The sequence below is a fragment of the Pelobates fuscus genome, chromosome 4 (assembly GCF_036172605.1).
Source record: "Pelobates fuscus isolate aPelFus1 chromosome 4, aPelFus1.pri, whole genome shotgun sequence".
Taxonomy (NCBI): Eukaryota; Metazoa; Chordata; class Amphibia; order Anura; family Pelobatidae; genus Pelobates; species Pelobates fuscus.
This window is the reverse complement of record NC_086320.1, coordinates 53,119,236-53,141,434: the sequence shown is the minus strand read 5'-3', so window position 1 is coordinate 53,141,434 and position 22,199 is coordinate 53,119,236. Positions and strand designations below refer to the sequence as shown.

The 22,199-nt window shown below is 37.4% G+C and overlaps 1 protein-coding gene across 1 annotated transcript in view; it reads left to right on the top strand.

Moving 5' to 3' along the window:
* The window catches only part of RSPO2 (R-spondin 2), a 114,877-nt gene that overhangs the window by 60,975 nt on the left and 31,703 nt on the right, over positions 1 to 22,199 (top strand). The window contains exons 3-5 of the mRNA XM_063450288.1: positions 2,097 to 2,285; positions 8,766 to 8,909; positions 13,107 to 13,295. Of these exons, the coding sequence (XP_063306358.1) occupies positions 2,097 to 2,285; positions 8,766 to 8,909; positions 13,107 to 13,295 (522 nt within the window). The remainder of the gene's footprint in view (positions 1 to 2,096; positions 2,286 to 8,765; positions 8,910 to 13,106; positions 13,296 to 22,199) is intronic.

The following is a 22,199-nucleotide window of genomic DNA, read 5'->3' as shown; positions in this document are numbered from 1 at the left end:
TTACATAATGCAATATTAGAGCCCAAAACATTTAGATAACACAACTTTAAGGTGCAACAATTTATATTCTGAGTTAAGAAAGAGGCCCTTTAATATTCTATATACTATTTATTTATTTTTGTTTAATATGATTGCTTGTGAATTTATTTTAACACTCGCAAATGGATCAGAATAATTTTACTCTGTGACTGCCTTTTTTCAGTGGTTTCCAAAATGTAACTGGTAGTCCTCGCATCAAACAAGACTTCCTGACTGTTGACATATGTGCAGCTACATGTAATCCCTACAGGGCACAATGAAATAAACAAGCGTTGGCTGCTGGGTTAACTGAATATTTTTGTACTGACCCAGTTGAAAGAAGGATTTTTTTTTCTGATCCTTAAAAAATAAATCCCTTTCCTAAATGTTTTAATGCAGTCTGAACCGTGTAAAGGCCTAGATAGAATTCAGAGGACTCTGTTCTTTGTCAATGGTATACAGAGAAACTAGTATTATTATAATAACAACAATGATAATAATATCAATGGTAACTCCTTCTTACACAGAGAAATAAGTCTATAGAAGCTTTAATATGGTTGCTATTTATGAAAAATTTCTGTCAAATTATCTGCACGTAAAATATTTTTTTGTACATTTGGGAAATTGCTGTTAAAACTCACTGCACTGGTAATTTACCACATTGCTTATAATACAGGTATCAGAGACACTTCCTGCTGTTTCACAGAGTTTAACGCTATGAAATGAAGCTGGACGTGCTTCTGCTGTGCATGAGGACCTCCATCGCCTTGCAAAACCCCATAGAAAAGCATTGAGTCAATGCTTTCCTATTGGGAAGTCCTTAAAGGACCACTATAGGCACCCAGACCACTTCAGCTTAATAAAGCTAGGATTAACCCTTTCTTCTATAAACATAGCAGTTTAAGAGAAACTGCTATGTTTATAATAGGGTTAATCCAGCCTCTAGTGGCTGTCTCACTGACAGCCGCTAGAGGCGCTTCCGCGCTTCTCACTGTGATTTTCACAGTGAGAAGACGCCAGCGTCCATAGGAAAGCATTGAGAATGCTTTCCTATGGACTGGCTGAATGCGCGCGGGGAGAGTTCCCTGCCCGGCGCTGGAGAAAGAGGTAAGTTTAAACCCTTCCTCCCCCTAGAGCCCGGCGGGAGGGGGACACTGAGGGTGGGGGCACCCTCAGGGCACTATAGTGCCAGGAAAACTAGTATGTTTTCCTGGCACTATAGTGGTCCTGTAACCCCTTAAGGACACATGACATGTGTGACATGTCATGATTCCCTTTTATTCCAGAAGTTTGGTCCTTAAGGGGTTAAGTACGCAGAACACTAGCCGCGGATCATGCTAACATCGGCAGAGGAGACCAATCCAACACAGAGTTCCCTCAACACTAGAATCGGATACGTTTTTAAAGGGGTGTTATGGCTGGGGGGGAAACCGCGGAGGCAGATTAACACTATAGTATTAAGATTACAGTTTGTTATTCCTAACACTATAATGTACTGCAAAACAACTCTCAAAGAGTAATCTAAAAAACAATTCAATCATTTTTAAGTCTAAAGGCTAGATGAGTACAGTAACGATTTCAGAGATGGTCAACATTCGACTGATAGACCATGCTTATGTTAAATAGTGCAAATATAACACTCATCTATATCATCCGGTAAAATGTCAATAAAGTTAAATTGTCCTGCTGCTATTATTAAAGACTGTCCCTGAAATGTATTTTCCATCCGTAACTGCTTTTTCACATGCTGTAACTACGACAATTGTAGCTAGTTCTGAATACTTGATATTTAGATACTTGGACCAATTGGTCCAAATGACATGATGTATTGCAATTCAAGTAGCAGACTGATGGGGATAGCCCAGTTCAGATGGAATCAGATTTGTACAAATTGTATTGTGAGTTCACACTAATTGTCCAGCTTTTTTCCATTTGTTTTGCAATATTTTTGTTTTGTAATAGTTACGGTATGTACGAGATGCCATTTAAGTTGGATATGCAACACATTTTTTGACTTGTTTTAAACTTGTCCAATATTCAATTCATGTGAACGTATGTATCTCTTTTCATTTTTATAGCTAGTTATGGATCCAATCCGATATGCAAAGGATGCCTGTCCTGTTCGAAAGACAATGGGTGCATACGCTGCCAGCCCAAGTTGTTTTTCTTCCTGCGAAGAGAAGGCATGAGACAGTATGGGGAGTGTTTGCATTCCTGCCCCTCTGGGTACTATGGACTCCGTGCTCCAGACATGAACAGATGTTCAAGTAAGCAGATTTGTTCCGTATGTTTGTTTTTGATCTAACATTACATACCTTGACGTGGCCCATATTAATTGCTTTGGGACATTTTACATTTGGCTGTAAATCTTCAAATTCATTAGCAAAAATATTTGGGATATGTGTTGAGAGCTTTCAATGTGAAATTTGTGGGGTTTTTGTTTTCATTTTTCTTTATTAATGTTTTCAGGCAACAGGACTTGAGTGCGCTGTACATATGTGAATTTAGAGTATAAGTGAATGAGCAAAATCATTTTTGGCTGTAATACAGCAATGCGACTGTCCCCTTGCAACAGTTCAACTCTGCCCTTGGAGATCCAGACTAGTGAGTCCACCTTCAATTTCACTTTTGGAAGCAAGCAAAGAACAACACACGCCAGAGCTGTCTAACCAGAAGAGTGCTAAAAAGAGTTAAAAAAAAACTTAGTTTGTCCTCACGAAGGGAGGGTTCTGCCCCATGTAGGAAAAATACATTTTAAAATCTTGTTATAAACTTTAGTAGATGTTGGGGGAGTGCTTTTTTAAATGTTATCTGTGTCACATAGTGTCCTTCGCTATAAGGCATTAAGGACTATTTTTGTCACTGCACTTACTTTTTGAGCCTTTCCTTTGACTTCTGCTGGCAAAGGAAATGTAGCAGAAGAGGTCGGAGAACATCCAACAGTAAAATGGAGGACTGCAGATAAACACAAGGCCGGCGCGGCCGCCTTAGGGCATAAGAGCAGGGGGTGCACAAAAATCCGAATCCCATGCCTCTGGCTGGGGACTCGGATTTTTCATATTACCTCTCTCCCTGCAGCCAGCACAGAGCAGCCAGGGAAGTCAGCCAACCCCTCTTGATGATGTCAGGAGGAGGGGGCGTAACTTCCACTGCCATTCTCCCAGGACCGCGGGAGTCTTTGAGAAGAGAAGTGGAAGCCATGCCCCCTTCTCCAGACATCATCAGGAGGGGCCGGCTGACTTCCCTGGCTGCTCTGTGCTCTCTGCAGGCTCCTGCTCCTTCCCCTGCCCCTGCCCACCCTTCCCTGGCCAAAGGTAAGCCTGATGGGTGGGGGGGATACACTTAGAATAGTTTTTCTTTTGTCAGCCACTCTAAAGCCTTTGCCCATCCTCTCTACAGCCCCTGCCCACCCCTTATTTAGCCCCTCTGCCCCTTTACAGCCCCTGTGCCCCCTTTGCAGCCCCTGCCCACCCCTTATTTAGCCCATTTGCCCTCCATTCTACAGCCCCTGCCAATCACTTCTATTGCCCCAGGTCACCCCTTCTTTAGCCCCTGCCGACCCCTTCTATCACACCTCTGTCCCCACTACAGCCTATACCCCTTCTCTACAGCCCCATGTCCCCCTTTCTACAGCCCCTGTATCTCCCACCACAGCCCATATCCCCCTCTCTAGAACCCTTGTGCTCCCTTTTTGCCACTGCCCCCTTCTATAGCTCTTGTGCCTCCTCTTAGCCCCTGCCCCCTTTTACAGCTCCAACCCCATGCCCCCCCACTCTCTACAGCCCCTGTGTCCCCCCTCTCTACAGCTCCTGCCCCCCACATGTCTTGTACATACCCTATACCCCATCACAGCCCCTGAACCTTTTCTAGAGCCCCGATACCCACATCTACAGTCCCTTTCCAGGAATAAGGTGATATCAGCCCCTGTGTTTTTGTTTTTTTCTGTATAGCCAAAAAGCCTTGCACCGGCCCTGGATAAACCTCCTCTCAACACTCTGTGCACTTGATCTGGATTGTACTATCTAGATCTAGATGGAATATTTAAGTTCCTGGAGCATACAGAACTGAATACCATGAAGTATTTTCCTGTGTATATATCTAATCAATATATCTGATCAAATAATGACTGCACATTAAAGGAAGTGCATTGAGTACTATGCGTCAAACAGGGAAAACCAGCTTAAACTAGGCCTCTATAAAGTTCTACATGGGACATACAAGATTTAATTATTCGAATACCATAATTTGCAGAAAGGGCCTTCAGCAAATAATAATCAAATAGTTTGAAATCTATGAAATGAAATTTATTTGCTTCTCTCCTAGATTGGTTTGAACAGAGGCCTCTTCTTCGACATTTTGTTTGTCCATTAAGTTATACACTCCTATTGTAAAACTGCTAAATATGCTGGTGCTGTATAATAATAAAAGCTTGTAGGTTGTTTTTTATAAATGTGTTCTAGTCCATTCTATACTTCTGTAATAAAAACAAGCAACCAAAAAAAAAAAAAACCCCACAGTTTATTAGCAATATAAGAAATTATATAGACTCCTAGAGATTTGCAGACTGGTATTCTGGTGAACGATATCCAGTTATAAGAATAGGGAGTATTGTTACATTTCACAGAATTTCCAGTTATGATACTTTAGGGCATTTATTTCAGATATGACATAGATATATGTAAATAACTTATATAGGTTCTGTAGGATTTTGTTTTCCCACTGTATTTCAGATCCATAAGAGAATTGTGCATTGAAGTGGTTTATATGATCTGTAAACCTTTTTAAAAAGGTTCATTGTAGACTATTCACATTCTGAGTGAAGGACTCTTTCTTTTTTTTTTTTTTTAGCAACTTTTTGTGATCCGGCAGAGCTACTTTTACAATATGCCAGCCAGCAGACAAAACATTCATTATTCTTTATTGTATCTGCAACCTTTTAATAGACACTTGCGTGTTGCTCATGGGAGCAAGCTGGTTTGTGAGAGCATCACTAAACTAAATGACCTGACGATGAAGGAATACTTCTGTATGACCTTTGTGTTAGACTATGAATATGACTCGTGCTCAAACCTAACATCTTTTCAGTTTTAAAGACACATGGAGTTCATTGTTGGACACGCTACAGTAACACTCAGTGGGTCAGCTAATCAAAGTATGCAGTTCTTCTAAAAAATACTAGTTTATGAACTTGATTTAGGCTATGATGTACATATGATCATTTCAAATCATTCCTTGTATCACATCATTTGTTAAATAATACAGACAAATATTGAAATCAAAACTAATAATTCTTAGACCTGTAAATAGAATCCCTTTTAAAATAATAATTGTTCATTTAATTATTTTTTCATTTTTTTTTTTTTTACCTCTTCAATATATTTAAACGTGTAAGCTATTGCCAGAAAATCTAGACAAAGTAATAAAAAAAAGTCTTCATGTCACTTTGGTTCAATCATCTTAACAGATCTTCTTTGATGTGATGGCAATTTTGGCATAGCTGGCTAATCCAACCTTGTTAAACACATTGCGTTAAAACATCATTTTATATAATTTCCTGCGATTGTCTATTTCTTATCCATTTTTTTTTACATTTTGCATAGGTTAATCCTTTAAAATGACCTTTGTACAAATTATTGCTATTAATCTTAGTGTGAGGTTTTAAACTTAAATGCTTTAAGTGTTTAGGAGTGATCACCTCACTTAACTGATAATGTAATTCTTTACTTTTGGTTCTGTAGAAACATTTTGTTTCCATTTACAAGAAATAATCTACAACAGACATGTTTTACAAGAAGGATAAGCCATTTCTAAACGCCGTTTCTTGCCAGGATTGACAGAAGTTACCATTGCTTGTTCTACAGAAAAAAAAAAAAAAAAAAACACTACTTGCCCATAATCAAATAAGTGAGAAATATGAAGCGTGTAAATGTAATCATTTTTTGGAAAAGTTAAAAGCACCTACCAGACTGGGAGTGACACCTATTATTTTAAAAGATTTTACTAATTCATTAAAAACGTAATAGATAAAAAAAATTATATAGGATAGTCTCCTTTGCATTGAACTATCTCGACTAGGAAGTGGTTCAGCCAATCAGATCGCTATCATTCCATTTGAGCGGCTGCTTCCCACCTTTTTTGTTTACACAATAAAATATTCCAGGTAGAAATGGGTGGTTTTTATAGGAGGTGTATTTCTGAAAAACTTTATTATGGAAATCTATGTTTCCTGATGCACAGTAAAAGTGAGATGCATATCTGTTCCTGTGATTTTGTTCATTTGAGTCTGAACTTATCTTACAAACAACTGCCCAGCGCCATACATGATACAGGGTTCATTCATTGTATGTTGCCAGTGTGTGAATGAGGTTGTATTATATGTAGTGAGTATGTGTGTGTGTGTCATTATGAATGTACTTAATCCAAACTCATCTCCAAATCCCCAATGCTCCGGTACCTCTTGTGCAACCATCTCCTGACCTCCACTCGTGTCTCCCACCCAGTCTCTCCCCTCTCATATCTCCCCCTCTACTTACACCTCTCTCCCCAAATGTGCCTCTGTAATTCAATTGCCCCCACTTATGCACTCTATAGTGCTGTAAGCCATGCATTCATTTCTATGTCTCTATATTACTCTGTGTCTCTTCACTGCCCAACCATCTTCAATATCTTTCAATCTTGAATGGGGCACCATTCCAAAGAGTCATTTATTATGGTGTATGAACTTACAAATAAATATCATTACTTCACGGGATAAACAGTTGTTGCTTATTCTGCAACTCCCATGCCCTTTGGAGATTGAAGGTACAATGGTGTAACACCAACCCTAGTGAAAAGTGGAGATACTAGACTGTAAATTATATTACTCTGGCAATATTTTATCTTCTGGTCCATGTCCCTGACTTCCGAATTTGAACTGGAATTAGAAAACCCTAATGATTTATTTGATCCCAAAATTATAGTCAGATTAATTATGGCTAAATTAGTTTTAATCGTTTTTGTTCTTTTCTTTCTTTTCTTATAAATAAATTACAAACCTAGTGGAAGCCTTTGGGAATTTGCAAATGTTTTTTTCAGAAGTCCTACATTTCTCAGACGCAACGAGACAGGAGTGATTTATACAAATGGCCAAGAGAGCTAGCTAGTGTTGTTCAATAACAAATGAGTTCCAAATGCTCCGTCTTGTAAGTCCACATGTCTGATGATAGTTTGCATTGATGCTGGATATAATGTTCCAGAAATGAACCTCCTATTCCTCATAATGTACCTGATTTATAAAGTGTTTCTATTATTATTTTAGGTATAAATGTATTCTGTCATTTCTTGCTCTCTGTTCTGACCTGTGAACATTCTATGCGTTTTCATAAAGACTAAAGAGCGTGAAACATTATATTTTACTTTTAGATGTATATGCTTAAATTTTGAAAATATAATGGCTCGATTTTACGGTTATCGTTAAAAGTATCACTTTTGACCTAATAATCTTGTATAACGTAACTTGCTTATTCACTTAGTGTCATTTATTTTCATAGCTGCCCATGCTATCGGTAAGGAATGTCTAGTAGGATGTCTATGACCATATTTTGATGTAATGAATCCTCCTCTGTTTTACAATGTACAGGAAGATGTAATCAATGCAATGTATTTAAGGTCTATTCCAGTGGGGGGAGGGCGGGAATCAAATCTTTGTTTTAGTGATGGCGAATCTTGGCTGCCCAGAAAGCTGTGGTTGTTAACAAACAGGGATATTTACCAAACTCAGCATTTATTTGATTTGTAAATTCAAATGGAAAAAGGGAGGCAAATTTAACTAAAATGGTAACACTCAATCGTAGTCTAAGCTTGACTATTGTTGCCTATTATTTGCCATTTGGAGTTAATAAGCAAAAATAATGAATTTAGTCAAAAACTCTCTATGGATTACAGGAATTGTTATTTAAAGTCAGCCATTACTTCCCTATACAATATGGAAATAATTAATGTTGCCACTTGGTACACCATGTAGATCAATAATTTTTTATTTTATTTTATGGTGTAGGCCAGGGGTGCCCAAGAGGGAGATCCCCAAATGTTGTAGAACTAAAACTCCCGTGATGCTTTGCATGCCTTTAAAAAGACAAAGCATCATGGGAGCTGTAGTTTTAAAACATCTGGGGATCTACCTTCAGGGCACTCCTGGTGTAGGCATACTGCATTACATCTCTGTTTTCAAACATTCTGTGTAAATAAAATTCTGTTTCTCTTTTGCATAACTTGCAATAAGGGGAGTTTCCAAGAGTTACCATGATGTCTATTGTAGCTAAACTTGTGATTTAGTATAATTTTTATATACAGTATATAATATATGCAGTAAAGGCAGTTTCACCTGATGAATAAATTAAATGTTTAGGTCTTTGCACAGCATATCTTTATCATTGTGATTTTTTTTCTTTTGTTATATATTGTTGCTAACTATATATACATGAGTATTTATTTATTTTTTTATGCAAAACAAAAAATTATATTTATTATGGGTTAAAGTGCCAGATGGCTTTTTTCCAATTTGTTTTATTTCTTCAAATAGTTGTTATAAAGAAATGTAACTGTTACCATTGGCATTCAAATGGAATTTGGGATATGTATTTACAATGCATATGGTAATTTCTTCTCTTCCCTCACCGTGAACATAACATATTTAAGGTAAATAATTGGCTATAGAATAATAATAATTGTATGCCATATAATGTATTTATTTTTCCTTCTTTTCTTAGGATGTAGAATAGAGAACTGTGACTCTTGTTTTAGTAGGGACTTCTGCACCAAGTGCAAAGCTGGTTTTTATTCCCACAAAGGCCGATGTTTCGAAGAATGCCCTGAAGGCTTTGCACCCTTGGATGATACCATGGAGTGTGTGGGTAAGTCAAATATACTAGGTGAGATTAAAGTATTTAAATCAAAACTCGAACCCCCGACCTGTGGGATAACACTATATACCTCCCATAATAGGATTAACAAGATCTGGCTGTACTAGAGTTGGCTCATAATGAGAAGAAAGAAGGAATTCCTGATAACAAACATCAGGGCGAACTGTAAACTAATAAGGAAATTCATTTCCAGGAGAGCTTCATTTCTCTTTAGTTCTTATCTCCACACTTGCATCACTGATCCTCATTTGCAGATTCCCTATGCAAATCCCTAAATGGGCTTAAGAATTCCATTTACATTTTATTTGGCACCAATTTACGGATCCTTCAACAACTGCGCTGATTGTTGAAACAATGTAATTAGTCCAGTGATCTATTTGTCCAGAGATCTAGCTTTCCATCTCTCTAATAACTTAACAAAACATTCCCAAGAGGACATGCGGCCATGAAGCTGAGGAATTCTTTACTGGTTACATTCATATACATTAGACTCTCTCCATATCCAGATCTTAGATCCTGGCAAAGGATCATTCACATCCAAGAGGTAGACAATATATAGTTTAAAACACTCACTCTTCTGTATATCTAACAGGTATAGCCTGGCCAGATGCATGCTGGGTTGCTGTGAACAAACCATTACTAACTATTTTTAAAGGAACTATCATGGTGCCCCTCTGAGTTTTGCAGATCCCACAGTAATGTAACTATGAATGATCTAAAGTAGACTGTACTTATTTTATGACTTCTACCCACTAGTTTAGGTCGCTGAAACATGATGCAAATTTACTGAAATTCAGAGTTATCTCTTCAATTAAATGCTAATCAAAGTGTGTAAATACTTCAAATTACAAAGTTATTCATTAAAGTAGGAATCCAAAATGAATTTCAAACTCAATGTAAAATAGCTGAACCGGAAACATTTATCTAAATCAACTGAGCTTCCAGTTTGGCTACTTTGGCCTTAAATTTGATCTTCATTTTGAATTCTTATTTTAGTGAATAACCTTACTATATTCTAGGTCAGGGATAGGCAACCTTCAGCACCCCAGAAGTTGTGGACAGCATCTCCCACAATGCTCTTTCAGTCCTAATGCTGGCAAAGCATCATGTGAGATGTAGTCCACACCACGTAGAGTACCAAAGGTTGCACACCCCTGCTCTAGGATGTCCATTACACACCACTGCAAGGTTCTTAAGTGTTCAATTGTCTTCTCTGCATTTACTAGATTGCCAGCTTCCTAGCAACTTGGAGGCTGCTATATGCACCCCAAAAGTGAAAAATTTCAATCACATAATAATTCCAATTCATATAAAACTTCTTTATTAGATTTAATATTACAATATTTTTGTACTCCTAGTCCTTGAAAGCACATTACTGTTAATTACCGTGGGTTGTCCTAAGCCCTACTTGGTTTAGAGCTTTCAGATACAGGCATGTCTTTACTTAGTAGCAATATTCTTGTTGTGCTCATTAAAATTTAATTTCACTGTCCTTGTTTTGTCTCGTTTGAGTGCTACATATGTTACTGGTATTCTATAAATAATATACATTATAATCCCAACTTTAACTGCGTAACAGAGGCTCATTACTGTGTTCCTAGTTGTACTGATACAGCCTTGATGGTCTCATTACTATTATTTATTAATCTGATAGTAAAAAGGGGAAATCTCTCTGCTCTACTACACTATTACATTGGTTACAATTATAGACTAGAGTACTATACATTCTGTAAATAACATTATGCTCACTACATCGCTCTGAGTGTGCAGATAAACTTCTGGCATGTTAACATATATATATATATATATATATATATATATATATATATATATATATATATATATATCCTTACAAACTTCACTGTTGTGTGTGTGTGTGTATATATATATATACACCAGTGAAGTTTGTATTATGGGGAAAATGTCATCTGCAGGTTCTGGAGACTGAATAATAGACAATGTTGAGTGGTTTATGAATGTCGCTCTACAATTTATTTTGTCATGATAGGTTCAAATCAATAAGAAATATAAACAATGAGAAAATTTTCCTTGACCTATAATGGTCCCTGTACAACTAATCTATATAATTTATTCTAAATAAAAAAGAAAAATTATATATTTAATGGCTGGGCTAATACCATTTGGTTAAGAGGTCCGTTGGTATTCCACTACTGTAACAAATGTGATCTACTTGTGGTTTTTGCCAAGGTGTTTAATATGGTTCCTCACCATAGGTTAGTGTTCAAGCTTAAAGAAATTGATCTAGATAAACATTATTGTACTTGGGTAGAACATTGACTTAAAAATAGAATACAGACGGTTGTCATAAATGGCAAATCTTCAAGCCCTACAAAAGTGGTAAGCAGTGGCCCTCAGGGTTCTGTTCTGTGACCGCTTTTATTTAACATATTTATATATATGATCTTAAAATAGGCATTGAAAGCCATGTTTCAGTGTTTGCAGATTACACAACACTCTGTAAAGTAGTACAATGTGCGCAGGTTATTGATTTGCAGCACAGATTGGGGGAGTCACCCTAAATGGTTGTCAATGAGGGATAACAACACACAAGAAGGACTTTGGAATTGTTATAGACCACAAACTAGGCAACAATGTGCAATGTCAATCGACAGTTGCTAAGGCCAGTAAAGTATTGTCATGTATAAATAGGGGCATTCATTCTTGGACTGAAAATCTAATTTTGCCTCTTCATAAATCACTGGTAAGACCACATCTAGAATATGCTGTGCAGATTTGGTCACCTGCTCTAAAGAAGGATATTATGGCGCTAGAAAAATTGCAGAGGCTGGCCACTAATTTTATTTATAAAGAAAGGTTAGCAAATTTGAATCTCTTTAGTTTGGAAAAAACAGCACCTCAGAAGGGTTCTGATAGGATTATACAAATATATTTGGGTCCAACGAAAACCATTGTCTAGAAATATAGTTCTAAACATGACTATACATAGGACATGAGATCATACATTTAAACTGGAAGAAAGGAGATTTAGTCTAAGGTGAAGGAAAAAGTTTTTTACAGTAAGAACAATAAGGATGTGGAATTCTCTTCATGAAGAGGTAGATTTATCAGAGTCTTTAGAGATGTTTAAACAGCAATTGGATACTTGCAAAAACATAATATACAGGGATGTAATGTTTATTTAGTAGGGTAATAGCTTACTGACCCAAAAAGATATTTGACTGCCACTCCAGAGTCCAGAAGGATTATTTTCCTAGTTTGTTGCAAAATTGGAAGTGCTTCAGACTGGGTTTTTGCATTCTTTGGATCAACAGCAAAAACAAATATGACAAAGGCTGAACTTGATGGACACGTCTTTTCAGCCTATGTAACTATAGAAATACGGTGTGAGCACTCCTAACAACAAAATAGATCAAAATTAATAAATATTGATTTATGCATTTTTATCCATTTAGAAGTATGTTTTTAAGAGATAGCTGATGTTGTATTATTATGTTGCTATTTGTAATTAACTTTATCGATTAGCTATCATCTGTATTTTATCATTAAATCATTTCTTTTATCATTATCTTGTAGACATCTTATTGTTGTTAGGAGCGCTCACACCATATTTCTATTTTTCTATCTATATTAGTCGCTCGTGCATTGTGTGAAGCTGCCCATATATTTTATTATTGTCATTTTATTTATTTATATTATTTAGATTTTTGACCTATCCATTTGTTTCTATAGCCTATGTAACTATGTAATACATTTAAAAATACCTTAATGTATCCTTACTTCCATCTTTGCCTGATTAACCAGCTTCATGATCAGCACACCAGTGTCAAAATAGGGACACATATCTCATTCCTTTTGTATTCCTCCAGCAACATGAGACACACTCCGTAGAGAAATATCACAGCAAGACATGCTAGTTTGAAGTAGTTGCCTTGATAATGCAGGAGAGCCCTTTGTAAAAAGGGGCTCCTGCTCTTCACTGTCACTCAGTTCTTGACATAGATTTATATGTCATCTGCAGAGAGGTCAGTGTTAATAACTGAGTGACAGCTGAGGGAGGGATCACATTTGTATACAGCTTTTACTTAAAAGTTATACATTTGCTAGCATTTCTGCTTGGCACATAGTATGTATGAAATGGTATGCTTTACTCGTGTAATTATGTTTATCAGTAAATGTAATTTGAGCAAATGTATCTTTTATCCACAGATGGCTGTGAGGTGGGGCCATGGAGTGAATGGGGTATATGCAGTAGAAATAACAAAACTTGTGGATTTAAATGGGGTCTCGAGACCCGAACAAGGCAGATTGTTAAAAAGCCAGCAAAAGATACAATCCCTTGCCCGACCATTGCAGAATCCAGAAGATGTAAGATGACAATGAGACACTGTCCTGGAGGTAAGAGGCAATCTCAGTATAATAACATACAAACTGCCACTGTGACACTGATGAGTAAATGTTTATGAATTGTTCATATGATGCTGAAAAAGTCCATCATGTGTGTGTAACGGATCACCTGGCACCCAGACTGGGTACCTCCGTTGAAAGGTTGCTCCTATCGCTTCCTGAGGACTCCAAGCACTGCAGCAGACACCACAACCACCGAACCTGAGAAGCATATAAATGCTCTCAAGCATATAAATGCTGTAAACAGCTGAACAGGACAAGCATACAATCGGCTTACACTCCTGGCAATCAGCATACAATCCAATTCCCCCAATAACGAGACGACACTTTGTTTTGAGGTCAAGCAGAACTAACTGTACTGGCACATACAGCCTCTTTTATTCCCAATCCACAAGCTTAGTACTGCCCACAGGGTTTTACAGAGCAACCAATAACACACGTACATTACAGAAAACACTCCCAGCAATTACACACAAAATCCTCCCCTCTGCCTGTGATCTAATTATGGTACTCAATGGGTTAACATAATTATCACAAGCAGGAAAAATACAGTTTTTATATATGTACTATTACTTTAAAAATATACATCCAATCTTCATGAATTACATATTATTAATCAGCGTACTTGAAATATACTAAAAAATCTGACAAATCCATCCAGTAGATAAAAAGTTAGCTGGGAGTCCTTTATGACCGACCGCAAGCACATTTTCCTGCCCAAAACAGTTTCATAGATTTCGGCTGTGCGGTCGTTCTATTTTACACAGAAAAATGACGAATTCACGAACGGGGCCATTCGTGCATTTAGCTTAGTATAGCAGTGAGTTCAAACTGCCGAACGGGACTTAGTCTCTGCAGCTGAAAACGGAGTGTAGGAGAAGGTAAGGGTCAGCGGTGTTCATTGAAATGTGTAGCCGATTTCAGTTCCATGGATTTGGCTACACATACCGCTGACTTCGTTCGAATGAACAAAGATGGCCGCCGCCACGTGTTCGTTTGTCGAATGGCGGCCACTTCGACTACTTCGGCACTTCGGCTGCATCCGAAGTGCCAATTTAAAGCTGCAGAACTGCTCCAATACAATTTAAAGGGGCAGCAAGTCCAATCTGCTAAAATAGTCTTTAACAGGCAATATCTTCCAAGGGCCATAGTCTTAAAGGGCATTGTTCCCACAAGTCACAGTATGTCCCCAGATGGTTCTTAAAGGGCCAGCAGCAGCATAATAAAATACAATATGCCCAAATACTTTGAAGGGTCAAATCTTCCAGGGGCCATAGTCAGCAGGCAGGAGGCGGGCAAACAGGCTTCTCCAATGCCCAGTGGCGAGGTTGGTTTCGCCACAGTGTGTTTATATTATTATTTTTTTTAAAAACTCTGAAAATATTTTAAATAGTAAGAAAATTAAATTCTACGAGATCCTACAAATGTTATTCCTGGTATATTCTAACCATAGGTGATCATGCAGCTTGCACATTGAACTAAATGTTACAGTACACAAAATGTGTATATTTAGATTAAAAAAAAAAATATTATTCATGCCTTCACATCTAGAAACTGTATGGCCTGCATATAAACCCTCAGTTTATTTTACATGTTTAATTCCAATGTTGGCACTTTGCAAGTCAAAACCAACGTAATGATCTCCGTTTGCACACTCAGGCTCAGAAAGTTTTGTCATCACTGTGCGGCAATGAAAAAATATCTCCTGCCGAAATTCTAAACCATGTGGGACACAATTTATTTAATCATTCTTCGACAAGTTGAGTTGATATTTATTTATGACACTCTTAGAATCATAAAAATATACAATTCCTTTACAGATCTTTTATTTACGGATGTGATCTCTAAATTATCACATTGTTCAGTAAACATTGAATTAGAACTTATAAAAAAATATACAAATTATCCCAGCTTTGACTTTAGCCAACAAGTTTACCAAATCAGCTGTTTGTTGCCTGAATATTACTTTCAGTGTTTAATTTGCTTCCAACCAGTTTTTAGTTAACACACTCCTAAGATTGCACAATGTTTGACTTTGGATGCCTGCTTTGGATGTAGAATTTAATAAGGCAGTATATAATGCAACAATTATTATTGTTTGGGAACATTTATGGGAATGTGTTGCCTAGAGCTATAACTTGTGTTTCTTATGACCTAATAAATGCTTTAAGATATTAAACTTCACTTACAAAGAAATAACTTGGAAAAAAAATAATGCATTCATATATATTTAATATTTATGGCTTCTTAGTGACATTTAATGCACCTGAAATTTTCCTTCAGTAACTTTTGTGGTCTGTTTATAGTTTTACCTCTTCTCAACTTTCCTTTTTTACATTCTCTTAAAATCCAATATTTTCTGCAAAGGTTCCAAAGCTCTATTTTTTTTTTTTTAATTTTTTTTTTAATTTTTTTTTATCCCAGCTTAAGAAATGTTATTTGTATTGGTCTAAAAGCAAAGTTAATGTGCAGTTTGCCAAACCTGATGGCAGATAACAATAATTGATGAAGTAACCTATGTCTCTGCATTCCATTGGGGATCATATCATTAATCTTGACCATTTAAACCTTTTTATTTTTCTTTAAACTTAAATCCATTAGCAAGAGCTTACAGAGATAGCGAGAGCATTCTACAGCAGAAAAGGCAGCCATTGCGTGTTTGGTTTCAGTGTATGTGTATGTTAAAGAAAAGGGCATTGGGTAACGCAAAATTGGCATTGGAAAAAAGGAAATTTTGTTGTAATAGAGAGTGGTCTATGATTATCCGTGATAAATATACTGAGTGATGATGTGGGTTTTTAAAACACCTTTCCAAATGAATAGTTGTAATGTGGGACATGCAATGGGAAAAGGAATTGTTGTAAATACATTGCGGTATTAAGTACATTGGGGAACACCTTGTATTCCACATATTTCACCCCCATAGTCTGTCTGTGTGTGATATACAGTTGTAATCAAAATTATTCAACCCCCATTGAAAATCGGCTTTATTGTCAAAATGTACAGACTTTCAGCTGTTTGCAATGAACAAATTAAACAAAAGCAATTGAAATTGCTCAACACAATGAATGCCTTAAGTGGTTTATCAAAATGTAACTGATATTGCAACTTATAATGACTTCTCCAGTCTCAAAATCGGTCAACCCCTGAATAGAATCCCTTACAACAGCACAAATATGCAAAACAGGTGTTGTCTCAAGCACACCTGATGAAACTAATTAATGGCTTCATCACTTGCACCAGGTGTGCTTGAGCTGGAACACGTGGAATACCTGAACTGACTAGGGGTTTGTTGAGTGGCATGTTTGTCTGCATGTTAGAAATTTGGCTAAGCCAAAAGAATGGTCCACAAAGTTAAGAGAATAGATCATCGCCCTTCACAAGTAAGGAACAGAATACAAAAAGATAGTGAAGGCACTGAATGTTACTAGAGACGCAGTTAGAAGCCTTGTTTGCAGGTTCAAAGTTGAAGGAACAGTGGTTACACTACCCGAACGAACAGAAAAAGGAAGCTATGAATGGGTGCAACCAGATTTCTGAGAAAACAAGTTGTGAAAAACCATTGAGCAACTGCAAAAGACCTGTAGAGAGACTTGGTGGCAACAGACACTTAAATTTCAGTGAGCACAGTAAGCCATGTACTAAACTAAGAAGGTTTCCATGCCAGAAGTCCACGCTGTACACCACTACTGAATCAAAAGCACAAAAAAGTTGGTTCCAAAACCATATAAATAAGACCCAGATGTTTTGGGATTCGGTTCTGTGGAGCGATGAAACACCACTTTAAATTTTCAGCCAAATGGATCAACAGTATGTTTGGAGGAGGAAGAATGAAGTATACGCTGAAAAGAACACTCTGCCATCACAGTCACTTGACTTGAACCCCATAGAAAATTTTGGTGGGATTTGAGGAAGGCGGTAGCAGCACGTATACCCAATAATATTACTGAACTGGAGGCAATGGCTCATGAGCAATGGGCTAAGATTCCTCAGGAACACTGCCAGAGGCTGGTGTCTGGCTATGCATCTCATTTGCAGCAGGTCATAACAGCAAAACGGTGCTCTACTAAGTACTAAAGATGCTTGCCATAAAAGGGTTGAATAATTTTAAGACTGAAGAAGTCATTATAAGTTGCATTTCCAGTTGAATGTGAGCAAACCACTTGAAGCATTCGTTGTGTTTATCCATTTTTATTTTGTTTGATTTTTTTTTTTCATTGCAAACAGCTGAAAGTCTGTAGATATTTAAAAAAAACAAAAAACAACAACCTGATTTTCAATGGGTGTTGAATAATTTCGAATACAACTCTACATATTCTAACCATGCACTGTGATAGCATTGATCAAAATGTTTTACAGAAACCCTCTGAAGCCACGCAGCTGAAGGACAAGGTGCTACAGTAATGCAGTGGTAAAAGGGTCCCTATAGTCCTGAAATGAACACCTGGTGCTTGTCAAAACGCATTATTCACTAAAGTGTGTAATGTAGTATACAGAACATCAAATAATTATTGTCCACCCCATTTTGCATTAAGAAAAAAACAAACAAACAAACAAAAAAGTATAATAAATGCAACTTGCATTGTTTTTACTCTGCCATGGCAGCCACCCGCTCTGCCTTCGATGACGTTCTCATGTGCGCTGATGTCTTTGCAATGTTCTCCAATCCATTGCAGAGTGGATTGGAGGTACGCATGTGCAGCCAAATGCCCTGTTCCTCACCTCTACTGACTGTAAGGAACACAACCACATAAGGTGTATTTAACCCTGCATTGGGCGTTAAAATGTCCAGACCACTGCACCCAGACCACTTTTTGAGATAAGGTGGTCTAGGTGACTAGTGTTTTTTTTATATGTAGTGTAGGGGTAAAAGGGAGAACCTTTCTGTAAAGGGAACTCTGTGACATGGATGCCTAAGATAGTTGTGTGTTACATTTTGTTCATTAGGGATTATTAAGGAATAATTTCATGGATCATGGCACCATCCATGCTCTATGAGATTTCGAAACACGATCTGCCCGTTAACAGGCAGTTTGTGCAGCTCATTGCCGGTCAAGTGGCTAAAGCATTCCTCTGGTCGTGGTGTCTGCTTTGCCCAGTTAGAGGCAGGAACCATCCATTTACTATAAGTGAAAATGTATTTTGCTGTAGGAGGAGAAAGTGGGAGGTCTCTGCGTCAATGGCTGCCCTGCGCCAATCAGCATCTCCTCTGAACATCTGTTCTCCCAGTGACCCAGGAAGCACCTCTAGTGGCCGTCCCAACAAGGAAAGAGTACAGCTGTAGTTTTTCTGTAGACAGACATTAAGCTGTAGTTGTTCTGGTGACCGTAGTGTCCCTTAAAACTCACATAGCAGATTAAAGGGGGTCTTAGTCTTAAGTTTTGTATTTAAACTGTATATTTGTTTTATTGTATGCTTCTATTTTAAACTATTAAACACAACTCTCTCCTTGGTAAATATGATTAGTTAAATTCATTGGAAGTAATGAGGAAAACATTAGCTTTTAATGTTTTAAAAAATTTTTTTTTTTTTAAAAAAGCAGTATTTACACTGTTGTACTATTCTATTTTCAAACTACCCATTTGAGCTTTAACGTTCTAAATCTGAAAACTGGTTCATGGTCAGCATGGCATGTTCTCTCAATTACTTCTGTTTTATTAAATTAAAAAAGTGAAATTTAAATCTGCGATTCCTTTGTAATCCCGTCTTCCTTAATTATTCTCACACAAGATTAAAATTCCATCTGAGATTTTGTTTTCATTTGTGACCAAATCAAAAGCATGTAACTTGCATCCAATAACATTTTTACAATTCCACACTAACACGATCTCTGTAGTTTCTGTTTTTACAAGATTATATTTGACACATATATATAATTCATTGAAGAAAACATGCAAGTCTATCCATAAAATACCCGTAAGATTAGAAGATAAAGTACCTGCTAGCGGCAGGTACAGCCAAGAAACAGGGCAGAGAGCTAGGTCATTAGAGGGATGGGTGTTTGGCAACGTTTGCTATTGAGAATATTTTGACTCTTCCCCCCCCCATATTTTAGTGCAACACCTGCCTTTGATCTACGTTGTTGCTGTCCAACTTTTTATTTTATTTTTTTCATGGACCAGACTGTGAATTTTGAAGATTCCATTGCTGGACCCTATTGAAACAATTTATGTAATCTAATAAAGTTTGTGGCAAGGCAGGGAGGAAAGAAAGGAGGGGATGGGGTAGTAAAACTTGCTAAACCACTGCATATGATTAATGGAAGCTAAAATAAGCATTTTTACATTGTTTTATTTTTTTTATTTTTTTTCTTATCCGCTACGGATATATCACTCACTAAGTTTTATGTTCAGTGCTTTACCCATTTTCGCACATTGAAGCCAGATATACAGTTTAAAAAGTATCTGCAAGTCCCCCTTGATGCACTAAACCGCATGAGAGAAGTAGACCAGTGGTGTAATACACGAAGTGGTATAAACAAACATGCACCACTCTTTCAGTCACCCTTATATTTGCTGTTGATATGTTGTATTACGCTTGTTGGCATTGGAATTCTTGCCCAAGGCATAACACCAATCCAGAGAGTGTGGATCCAGCCCACAAATCATTGGTTAAAATAAGTGATTGCAGTATTGCCCTTCCCCCCCCCCCCCCCCCCCGTCCCCCTGTAGCATGGGAAAAGATATGTATCTGCAATAAACACTCATGTTTTTAATCACTGACCGTAAATACTAGTGTTTACTTAGTAAGGATAAACAAAGTATTGCATTCTACAATGGAAGAGAAGATGAACAAAATGGAATGTTGGCATGCCTTTCTCCAGATTCTTAATGCAGAGTTACAAAAGTGTTATCCAAGTCTATCACATATGAACTGAGAAGTACCTATAACTTGCATAAAGGTGCCATGTATAATTCTCCTTGGATCTTGCTGGATTATAACCGCATTGACTTATCTTCCATCGAACAGGTTGTCATGGGGCATGCACACTTAAGTTGTTTGCCAGTAGAAGCCTGAACACACTTGGACCATGGTGAGATTATGTCACGCTATAGAGCTAGGCAGGGGCATTGCTAGTTTTAAAAACTACCTGAAGCTTGAGCCTAACAATAATTTGGTGACTCATAAAAAAGCCCGGCCAACCACTGCCCCCTCCCCAGCCGTAATCCTGCCATTCCTCAATTCCTTTACTTAAAAAGCCTCTTGGCACACTCACAGTTACTTCTAGACACACATAGAGATGCACATACACACATGTAGACACAGACTGGCAAACTTGAGCACACACAGGCACAGACACATATAGGCAATTTTGTATGTAATTGTTTTTGTATTTTGATACTGTGAAATTCCCTGTCCAATCAACCATCTATAGAGTTCTCTGTGGACTATTCACAAATTCAGTAACTGCAAAAATAAATTCATATTTTAGACCAGTTGGTACAGCTAAAACAATTGCTGGGGTGTAGATTTTTTTTTTTTCCACATTTGGCTATTTTGGCCTAAAATGTCCAATCTCCTTTTCAAATACCAGTTTAGGTAGAAACCCCATCTGAAATGAGTTTGTCGCATCATTTCCCTTCTCATGCCAGTGAGGTCATCTTTTGGCATGGTGCGCATCATGCTTCTGTCTAGGTTAGCAAGGAATGGATTACAAATCCACTCTTCAATATTAATGTAAAAGCAGAGCTAACCTTCAAAGGACTGTTAACAGCTGTTTACAGCAATCTCACTGCAAAGAAATTGACTCCAGCCTACAGAAACACTTCCTCCAGCGCTGTGTATATTGCGTGGGTTATAACCTGTAATCGGCTCCATGGCATAGAATCTATCCCTACTAATCAAATACACATTTAATGTGCCATTGTGTATACAATCATTATATACGAACGTTGTACCCTTCTCTGCATGCCTGGTGTATGTCCAGGTACAATCGGGTTATGTATAATGGTGTTTTGATGATTGAAGTGTTTAATTACAATACAGTTACCATATGTGCCTGCATATATAAAGATTACCGCTAGAAATACCTCTTTGTGTACCAGCAAAATAGAAAAGTGATCTAATTATTATAGGAATTAAAAGGGGATCTAATAGTTTTTTATGTTATTTGCAACGATACAACTAAGTGTCAAATAATGCGCAACTTAAAAAGTTTTTCAATGTATTGAACTACAGTTTATCCTCCTGTATTTAAACTTATGTTCATAGAAACATAGAATGTGACAGCAGGTAAGAACCATTCGGCCCATCTAGTCTTCCCAATTTTGTAAATACTTTCATTAGTCCCTGGCCTTATCTTATAGTTAGGATAGCCTTATGCCTATCCCACGCATGCTTAAACTCCTTCACTGTGTTAACCTCTACCACTTCAGCTGGAAGGCTATTGCATGCACCCACTACCTTTTAAGTAAAGTAATACTTCCTGATGTTGTTTTTTAATCGTTGGTCCTCTAATTTAAGACTGTCCTCTTGTTGGGTCAGAAAAGTTGTGATTTTGTTCTTGTGTATAAATATCTTTATACATACCATATCCAACCAAATAAATGTCGCTTTGTGTTGGAGACTGTACTACTAGGTATGGATATAACCTTCAATATGTTGTTTTGGGAAAGGAACAAAAAACATTAATGTGAAGAGACTTTGCTCTAAAAATTTATTTTAATCTCCATCCTAAATTTCCTACCACATGTTGCTCTCCCTTAGTGGTGACTCTATAAACAATATATAGGGAGGGCACATTCAAAACTGGGAGCCACTAATTTTCAGTAGGCAGCTTGGCAATGTGTCGCCATTAAAGAAAAAGTAAGTTGGATACCCAAACTGGGAAGCAACTTGTAGTGTGTCCTGGGGCGACCAAATTAGGGGTTAACCCTTACAAAATTGTCTAAATAG